This window comes from Lactuca serriola, chromosome 8 (genome assembly GCF_051521515.1).
Source record: "Lactuca serriola cultivar US96UC23 chromosome 8, Lser_US96UC23_V15, whole genome shotgun sequence".
Lineage (NCBI taxonomy): Eukaryota > Viridiplantae > Streptophyta > Magnoliopsida > Asterales > Asteraceae > Lactuca > Lactuca serriola.
The window spans coordinates 204,406,502-204,416,232 of NC_136415.1; the positions used below are offsets into that span (position 1 = coordinate 204,406,502).

Sequence of the window (9,731 nt, forward strand, 5' to 3'; positions counted from 1 at the left end):
CAGAAAAAATATCGTTTAACACTATAAACTTTTAACATTTAGTTTAACAAAAATGTTTTAAATCTAAAAACTATCTTCAGATAAATTTAACAAACCAGTGATAGCTTTTCACTGCCTAATACCCACTACCAACTAGGTGGTAATGTATTTTTTTTTTCTTCGCATCTTCATAAAGTTTTAACCTGGTTGATTTGGTAATAATATGGGCCTAGCTTTCGGTTGGGCCCAAAATGGATATTTATGAGAAAAGCAACCCAAAAGAGTGCCAAAAAATGGGGAAGAAGAGGAAGAGGGAGAGAGGAAGCATACATCCCCGGAACAAATACTCCGACAACCCGCCGGACTTCGGTGTTTTGGCATCACTGTATCCTTCATTTCAACCTTATGTCTTCTACTCTCGAGAAGGCAAGCCAAGGATCGATTGGAAAGACTTCAATGCCACTCGTGAGCTCACCAGGGTTTTGCTACTGCACGATCACTCCATCACCTGGTATGTTAATATTAGTGCTAAATTAGGTTTAAGCTCATCAACTTTTTCGTATGTTCGTGTTTTGAAATCAAAATTATCACCCTATGTTTAAAAGAACCGGTAACCATGTCTGGTGAAGATAGAAACATGCTTTGGTTCGATTTGTTAATAAAAAATGGTAATATATCCTTGAGAAATCATAGATTTGGCCTAAAAAATATATTAGTTTTGGCTTGGTGTTTTTGTTTATCTTTCATTGCTAATTCCAACATGGTTATATGGACACTTACTTCCATGGAAAATGCAACAATTTCCATTTTCATACGTTGAATGGAAATTGAACAGCTTGAAGGCAAGTTTAAAAGCTCAAATTCCCTATTTGCACATCTTGATATCACATAGGATACAAATTGGGCTCACAAATAGTTTTTCATCTGTTGTTTGAAGGGTATTTTAGACTTTCTCTGTGTTATTTTAGGGCCTAGGGTTTAAGGTTATGCACTCTGTGATGGATAAAGAATAACCTGAACTTATACGTGTAGGTGGATTCCTGATGGACAACTCTGCCCCACAATACCCAACAGATCTAACTACATTCATTGGATTGAAGACCTTTTATCATCAGACATCATACCCAATTCCCAGGAGGGCAATAATGTCATTAAAGGATTTGATATTGGCACTGGAGCCAATTGCATCTACCCTCTTCTTGGTGCATCTCTTCTTGGCTGGAGCTTTATTGGAACAGGTACTTAAGTTCAATTCCCAACATTTTCTTCTTGTTAAAATTACTCAAATACCCTTTTAACACAGATGTGACAGATGTAGCATTAGAATGGGCTGAAAGGAATGTTAAGAACAACCCTCAAATTTCTGACTTAATTGAGATTCGAAAAGTTGACTTTGAGGAAGAGTTGACTGAAAAAGACCTGAAAAATGGTGATAAGATTAAGAACTACCATGGGCCTCCTATACTTATGGGTGTGGTGAAAAGTGGTGAAAGTTTTGATTTTTGTATGTGTAATCCTCCTTTCTTTGAAACAATGGAGGAATCCGGACTTAATCCAAACACCTCTTGTGGCGGAACCCTAGCGGAGATGGTTTGCCCTGGTGGAGAACAAGCTTTCATCACTCGGATCATTGAAGATAGTGTTCAACTTCAACAGTCTTTTAGGTACATTTGTGTTAAGGGTAAAATGGTCATTCACTCATATTTAAACAGTCAAAAAAGAAACCATCTTTATGCGTGTGTACAATACTTTATCCAGACAGCCATCATTACCTGTTCAATCACTTTATCCATATATGACTTAATGATAAAAAAAGAATTATTTTAATTATTAATTGTGTGTGTAATTATATTTAATAGGTGGTATACATCAATGGTTGGAAAGAAATCAAATTTGAAAAGCTTGATAGGAAAATTACGTGAGGTGGGAGTTAGTGTAGTTAAAACTACTGAATTTGTTCAAGGTCAAACATGTAGGTGGGGGGTAGCATGGTCATTTGTTCCTCCATCAAAGAAAATAATATCATCTCATGTGGCTTCCAAAAATGTCCTTACTTTCATGCTTCAGGTCAAACTCTAAACTCCTGTTTCCCATGACATGACAAAACAGGTTGTACTGTATCTGTATCTGTATCTGTCACACCAGTACAAAATTGTAAAATTTTCAAAGCTTGTATGAATTATTATCCTCAAATTAATATAATTTTTTTTTAAATTACTTCAGGGAATTCAACGCAATTTTAGTGCATTTCATGTTCTACAATCAATCGAATCCTTCTTCCACACAAATGGCGCCACCTGTAAATTAAATACTGCCACTTTTCATATTGACGTATGTTCATTTACAATTTTTTTTTTCTTTTTTTTTTTTGTAAAAAGTTAGAGAAAGCCTCATTGTGATTGACACACTAATTTGATGGAAATCAGATACACGTGGCCATGTCTAATTGCAAAGAAATCTTGAAGGATATTGACTTTGTTGACCAATCAAATGATTTACAATTCCGCATAACAGTGAGTATATTATTATTTTCTTTATAAAAAAATAGTTATAAAAATAGTTAAGTGACTAAATCGATAAATTTTTTGTGTTTTGTATTTATATTTTTTTGCTTGTTTTATTATTTTAGGTCTTTGAGCAAATTCCGGGCACTCTTTTAATTAGAGGATCTTTGAAACCTGGAGAAACCTCTGTGCCAGGTTTTTTTATTTGTTCATTATATATTTTAATTGATTAAAATTAAAATAAAAGCTATATTACTACATAGTGCAAATAAAATATATAAATCTTGTATAAATGCAATTAATTCTTTGTGTCTTTTTTGCAGGGTTACTTTCGTCGATATTCCAAAAGTTGGAGGACGCTTTGAGAAATTCATTTTGCCCACAAAAGCTTTCAAACTCGGATCATGTATAATTTAATCATTTTCCTTCTCTTTACAAACATCATGATTAATGTACACATCATAAACAAGTTTTTATCATTTTGGTTTTTCATATAAGATCAAGCAACACCCACCTACCCACCATCTCGCCGGAGATAAAATTCCGGCAGCTTTTCCGGCCATATTTTCTTTTTTCACGCCTTCCCTTCAATTCGGGCTTGAGTAAGCCCAACACACGCATCAACAAAATCCTCATTTATAAAATCAATTGAAAATATTTGCAACCGATTTGCACAATCTCTCAAAAAACATTGTGATATGAACAATCTCCCGTACCCGTGGATCCGATTCGTTACCGCTTTCACACACACAATTGGGTTATCCGCCCGCGGTGTAACCGTATTCTCGACCCGATAAAAATACTTTCGTGAACAAACCGGTTGTTGTTGACTCAAATACTTCAAATTACTTTCAAACTTTGTAAAAGGTAAATCCGTATTAATCCAATTATCTTTCAAATACCCCGAGCTCCAAAACGGGCCCCCAGGTTTCACCTCGGGTGATTCCCGAGGCTTCCAAACACAAATCACCCGTTTAGGTAAAATCTCTGCAATTGTTTTTTCAAAAACACAGTCGTCCTGATAAATCAACAACTCCCCGAGATTCTCCAATAAAAATTTCTCAAACGCGGGCGGATCTTTCCGTCCGTATTCCGTCCGAATCTCGAGAATCACGATTTCCGATTTTGTCTCCGAAAGGAACCGCTTAACGTCGTCAAGCACAACGTCGATTCCGTACGTCGTTATGATTCCGTGACAAACTTTCCCGTTCTTCTCGACTCGGATATCGAGGACGCGGGTCCCACGTACGAGTTGTTGGTAGATGGATAGAGACTGGCATTGGGCGAAGGGTCGGGTGATGGCTCTGATTCCAATCTTGTCGGTGGCGGAATCGTGGGTCCCGGGCCAAACAATTTTGTTGATTGGAAGTTTGGCCGGATTCAGGCCAGACATCCAGTTTTTCCTATCGGGTGGATGGATATCGCATCCCGGGTAATCGCATCCATTTTCTTTTTTGAGTTTTCGTAGTTTTTTTCGTTCTGATACAACCGCTCTTCGACGTTCGATTTGTTTAGACCATTTGGGGCCCATTGCTATATAAGGATGGAAATGATTAGGAAAGTCATTAGGGTACATTTTTTGTAACCCTAAATTTGTGATTTGGAATGTTTTTGGTTATCTTTCTTGTGGAAATTATTACATTTTGTTGATGATTTGCTTACGGGGGAGTTGAAAGTTGGTGTTTGAAATTGGATGATTGGATCATTGGTTGGGAGGTAAAATCTATTTGTTTTGAAAATGTGTGGTGGGTGATTTGGGAAGACGTCAAATTCCCAAAGTAATAGGAGTATATGACAATAGGTTTTTCTGTATGTGTATATATATTAGGTATGCATAAATACACATACATATACATATACGTATGAATACATTATACACATGCAAATAAAAAGAATTACAAAAGACACTTATAATCAGGTTTTTAATAAAGAGGATAAATTTATGGTTCCTACTCTTAAAACAAAGGAATAAAGAACAATACACTCAAAGATGAGGCTTTAGGGAAGGAAATGGTTGCTAAAACAACATTATTGCAATACAACCACAACACCCCAAAAGTCGCATAAACAATCACCTCAACGGCCTTCTTTTTCCAAGCTGATATTCCCAAGCCATCCACCGAAGCTATCAAATTTGAGAAAGAAGATCTGGCCATTTAAAAATCTTTCCCCAAGTTTGGTTAGCTACATCACAAGTTAAAAACAAGTGATTAATGTTTTCATTGACACATTAACAAACCGGGCAAAGAAGAGAGTGTAAGTCTATATCTTTGGAGGCCCACCAATTATCGGGATCCCGTTTAATGTCAATTTCCAACAGAGAATATTTACTTATGTCTGTACTATTTTGTTCCAATCAGTACCAATATCTTCACTCTCCAAACATATATCAACAATATGTTGATGGGTGCTACTAACCGTGAACACGTCTGATAACTCCTAAACCCATTGGTCCACCTCTACCAATGGCCGGAGGATTCATACATAAATCAATCAAGTCAGCAAATTGAACGGATCCAACGCCCCCTAACAACCCTTTGCGAGACAGTAGCGGATCCAACCCCTTTAATTGTAGCGGATCCAGCCCCTTTAAGTGGGGTGCATGGACCCCACTTGGAGGTGGGTCTCACCATATTTACTACTAGCCTTCCAAAAATTCTGACTTTTACTAAAATCCCCCTCTTTGGCACCCACTTATACTGTAAATACCCTCATGACATTTTTTTACTGAAAAAACCCAAAAATACATTAAATTTTTAGAAATTTATACTTCTATGTATTTTTTGTATTTCGTTTTGGATCCACCGTTGGCGGAGACTTCCCACATCCAACCTTCCAACCAATATTCTAAAGTAGAATGTGGCTCCCTTTGTCATTAAGGCTGGGGAGTAGTGCTTAGTGCACTGAGCTACACCTCAGCCAAATACCAATTTGTTGACTATATTGCCAAATAGAGGGAGTGAGAAGAAAAAGGTTACCGAGGTAGGGAGAAGACGAAGACAAAGAAGAGAGTTTGGCATGCCGAGGGGTCGGCCCAGTGTTCGCCGAGGCTATTGCCGATGCTACTCTGTCCGGCCTAAGACGCCTAAAGGATTGAACGATATTAGCCCAAACTCCTATACTTTTTGATCTTTCACCATTCAAATACCCATACTCTCCATGAATACCCTTTATCACCTTCAGAGTTTCCGACATTAAAAAAAATCTTCATTTCTCTTTTTGAAACATATAGTGAGTCAACTCGAGTTTATAAGAACTCGACTATAATTCTTATTGAGCTTTGTATATGTTTTTATATTTTTGGGTCGAACTTATATCAAACTTGATTTGTTGAAATTTTTTTCAAGTTATTCAAGGTTTTGTCATTTAGTAAATGTTTTGATAAATAGGCTCGAACTATTATCTTTCAAATTGAGCTCTAATCTTCCTCGAGTTGAGCTCGAGCTTTTAGAAAAACTAGTTAACCAATCGATGAATCGAATCAAGTCACTTTTATATATTATTGAATATATTTTAAATTTAAATAATAAAATTTACTTATATCGCTATATAGATATATATTTTGCACATTTTCTATCAATATAGAAAATAATTTTCCGTGTAATTTTACTTCTAAATCTACACATTTTGTATACCACGAGACTTAAAACCTCAAACATTTGGAAAAAAACATCTTTTAGACACACCTGATACCACTATGTCAAAATATTATCAATTATTTTCCCTGCCAGTCACAACCACTAATTGAAGATATAGTTTGAGATATGAAACCCATAAACAGTGGTTGTCAAAACAATATGAAATTGAAAACTCGAAATAGAAACTTTGAAACCTAAATCAAACTCTTCAAAGCCCTAACTTGAATCAAAACCCAAAAAACCGAAACCGAAACACAAAAATCATGAAGAAAAAGAAATAAGTTAATACAACTACACAAATATTAAGATGCTATATGGTCAATTGCCCGACTTTTATATATCTATAACAAAATAATCATGTATTTCGTATTTGAGCATTTGTTATTTGAAAAAAAGTGAACATGTAGTCCACATTATTTACCACTTTCTAGGTGATTAAACCTATCTTTCAAAGATATTATGGTTTTAGTATTAAAGACTGAAACTATCTTCGATACTAGTCAGAATGAGACCTTTTCCACTAGTCTATTTCATCATTATATTGAAAGTTTCCCCGCCCGATGCTTAGTTAATTTCAAAGTTGATATCAAGATGGAAGAGAAAGAGAATAATAAAGATTCAAGATAAAGACCAGAAAAGAGCTTATAGCAAATTGATACACTAGGTATGATAACACCATCTAACAATTGTCACCCATATAATTGGATAGAACTTTTTAAGCATACTATTCTAATAACACAAAATAATCGAATAGTACAAAATGCTATAATTGGTTAGCTTTTCAAAGTACTATGTCTTACTAACAAAAAATTTCAAAGTACAATGTTGTACTTTAACATCAACTCATTCATCCTACAAATCTATGAACTTTATCCCTCTTTCTAATTTACTCTTCAATTATTCAACAAAAAATACATCAATCCATCTCATTCTTCATATTAAAAAGAAATCAAAAACAAACATCGAAACATTACCTTCAACTATCACGAAAAGATTCATCATCATCATCATCATCATCATCATCATCTTCTTCTTCTTCCATTTCAGAAGCTAAAATCTCCAAAACCGATTCAATCTCACCTTCAAAACCATTCAACTTATCCGATACACTAAAAGCATGAAACTTTTTCTCATTTTCCAACCAACTAAACCCTAATTCTTTCCTCACACCTCTTTCCTTCATAATCTTCCTCACTTTTCCAACCAAATCCCACTTCCCTGAAATCGCATATATCCCTGAAAGCAAAACATACCCAACTGAAGAATCAGGTTCCAATTCAATCAACTTTTCACCAGCTTTTATCCCCAATTCCATATTCCCATGAATCCTACAAACCCCAAGTAAAGCTTTCCAAACACGCACATCAGGTTCTACTCTCATCTTCTGTAAACAATTCACCACTTCATCAAAACACCCTCCTCTCCCCAAAAGATCAATTAAACAAGCATAATGTTCTTCATCAGGACTAATCCCATGATCTTGAAACATATTGTTGAAGAGATTAACACCCTCTTGAACAAGTCCTGAATGACTACATGAACTTAGAAGTATGATGAATGTAATCCTATCTGGTTTTACTTTTGATCTCACCATGTTGGAGAAAAGCTCTAAAGATTGTTTTCCATGACCATGTTGAGATAAAGCTGATAACATTGTGTTCCATAGTATTGTGTTGTGTGTATCAGTGACAAGATTGAAAACTATTTGACTAAGTTGTAAACTTCCACATTTGGAATACATGTCGATTAGGGAGCTAAGAACTATAGTGTTTGGTGTGAGATGTGATTTTATCAAGAATCCATGGATTTGTTTACCGATTTTGATTGAAGTGAGGCTAGCAGAAGCACATAGGGCGCTGCTGAAAGTGAACTGATTTGGGGTGACTTTTTGTGATATCATCTTTGTGAAGAGGTTAAGTGCTTCATATGGGAAACCGTTTCTTGTGTATCCTGAAATTAGTGAGGTCCAAGATATGGGATTTTTGTTTGGCATGATGTTGAATAACTCGTTAGCTGATTTCATGTCTCCTGACTTTGCGTATGCTGAAACTATAGTGGTCCAAGCAAGAACGTCTCTTTTAGGCATTTCATCGAACAGGTTCCTTGCATTGTGAATCTCACCACATTTTGAATAGCTGTCGATGATTGAACTACAAAGTACTATATTTGATAAGAAACCAAGATGAAATACCTGACAATGGACTTGTTTTGTGAGTTTTAACTCTTTTGTTTGGATACAAACGGTTAAGAGACCTGAAAAACTGAACTCGTTTAGCCTAATGTTTGACATTCTCAAATCTTTAAAGAACTTCAATGCCTTGTTATAATGTCCAGTGTGTGCATAGCCGATGACCATTGTATTCCATGACACAACATCCTTCTCCTGCATTTGGTTAAACAAGGTCTGAGCTGGTTTCATCATCCTTAATTTAGCATACCCCGATAGCATGTTGTTCCAAGAATACAAATTTTTGATAGACATTTTATCAAACACCTTCCGTGCACAAACCCAATTCCCACACTCTGAATACATGTAAATTAAATGATTGGACAAGAACGTACCGGGTCTCTTCCGACCCGTAACATTCATATGCAAATGAACCCATTTTCCTTCTTTAAGTGATCTGTAATTCGCACACTCTTGTAAAAGAAGAGCTAAAGATCTCGTGTCCAAACGTAGACCTTTACTTGCTAAATTTTCGAGCGATTGCACTGCTTCCTTCAGGCGTCCCTTCGAGCATAAATTATGTACCGATTGGATCACACAAGGACGTTGAATTTGATTATAGTTGGTGGGTTTGAGAGAGGGCATTGCAAAAGAAAGACACCATGTTAGGAGAATGATGTTTTCTTGTTCCTTGTAAACTTCATCCGGGTTTTTGTTGGTTTTCTTGTTTCGTAGTTATAGCTCGTTATGGACAGTGATGGCCGGTGGGAGGTTTTAGTTCCGCCAAGCGCCGCCGGTGATAATGGTCTTACGACCTACAAATGAAGCGGATTGGAGCGCAGCGGCGATCCCTCCGAATTGGAAATTTGCTTTTGGCCACGTCACACTTGTCCCAAATCTGACCAAGTTGTTTTATTTATTTTCTTTCTTTTTATAAAGGTAAATTACATATTTGGTCCTTGTGGTTGACTTAGTATTGTAAAATTGATAAGGGTGATCATGTGGTTTTCAAATCTTGCACATGATCCATTAAGTTTCTACCATTAGACTACCCGGTAATGGTTACAAAAATGCCATTATCGGTTGAGGTGGCACACAAAAACGGTGTTACAACGCCAGAAACACCGTCCCCACCTCCCGTTATGGTATCTCATGTTATACGCTTTTCAAAAACACTGTGGATCATCAACCCAAGAAAACACCATTATGTTTTTGTAACATCCGTCCATCTGATCATCTACCCTTGCTAAAAGATTGAGCTCATAATAATCTGGGAAGAAAAAACAAGCTAATCAACATGTTCCAACCCACAATGTGGAGTATAAGTGGCATGGATATGAAAGAAGTTTATAGTAGGTTCATAGTGCAATCTTTTACCCTAAATCTTTCATTACAAGAGTTGTTTGGTAAAAGATTTTTCATTTATTTATTTTTTTTTTAATT

The 9,731-nt window shown here is 36.0% G+C and overlaps 3 protein-coding genes across 4 annotated transcripts; 1 reads left to right on the top strand and 2 right to left on the bottom strand.

Moving 5' to 3' along the window:
- The first annotated feature begins 265 nt into the window (after positions 1–265).
- Positions 266–2,980, top strand: FIO1 (methyltransferase). Of its 2 annotated transcripts, none has more exons than XM_079016916.1 (8): positions 266–490; positions 1,012–1,217; positions 1,283–1,643; positions 1,839–2,046; positions 2,203–2,310; positions 2,406–2,492; positions 2,609–2,678; positions 2,807–2,980. In XM_079016916.1, the coding sequence occupies exons 1-8, from the start codon at positions 273–275 to the stop codon at positions 2,893–2,895; spliced, it is 1,347 nt and encodes a 448-aa protein (XP_078873042.1). In that variant the 5' UTR covers positions 266–272; the 3' UTR covers positions 2,896–2,980. The 2 variants fall into 2 exon arrangements, with proteins under 2 accessions (XP_078873042.1, XP_078873043.1); XM_079016917.1 differs by having other exon boundaries at positions 1,292–1,643.
- A 54-nt stretch (positions 2,981–3,034) lies between these two features.
- LOC145069994 (uncharacterized) lies at positions 3,035–4,151 on the bottom strand. The gene has a single exon (XM_079016918.1). It carries the CDS (start codon positions 4,057–4,059, stop codon positions 3,058–3,060), a length of 1,002 nt encoding a protein of 333 aa, XP_078873044.1. The 5' UTR covers positions 4,060–4,151; the 3' UTR covers positions 3,035–3,057.
- Positions 4,152–6,882: 2,731 nt separating this feature from the next.
- Positions 6,883–9,179, bottom strand: LOC145069923 (Pentatricopeptide repeat (PPR-like) superfamily protein). Its single transcript, XM_079016863.1, has one exon. The coding sequence runs from the start codon at positions 8,931–8,933 to the stop codon at positions 7,098–7,100; it is 1,836 nt and encodes a 611-aa protein (XP_078872989.1). The 5' UTR covers positions 8,934–9,179; the 3' UTR covers positions 6,883–7,097.
- Positions 9,180–9,731: the final 552 nt, after the last annotated feature.

Excerpts from the sequence above, each read along its gene's own strand:
- FIO1 (XM_079016916.1), top strand. The coding sequence starts at position 273 with ATGGGGAAGAAGAGGAAGAGGGAGAGAGGAAGCATACATCCCCGGAAC. Across the intron at positions 1,218-1,282 it reads CTGGAGCTTTATTGGAACAG|ATGTGACAGATGTAGCATTA; the intron begins GTACTTAAGTTC and ends CTTTTAACACAG. Across the intron at positions 2,679-2,806 it reads TGGAGAAACCTCTGTGCCAG|GGTTACTTTCGTCGATATTC; the intron begins GTTTTTTTATTT and ends TCTTTTTTGCAG.
- LOC145069994 (XM_079016918.1), bottom strand. The coding sequence starts at position 4,059 with ATGTACCCTAATGACTTTCCTAATCATTTCCATCCTTATATAGCAATG.
- LOC145069923 (XM_079016863.1), bottom strand. The coding sequence starts at position 8,933 with ATGCCCTCTCTCAAACCCACCAACTATAATCAAATTCAACGTCCTTGT.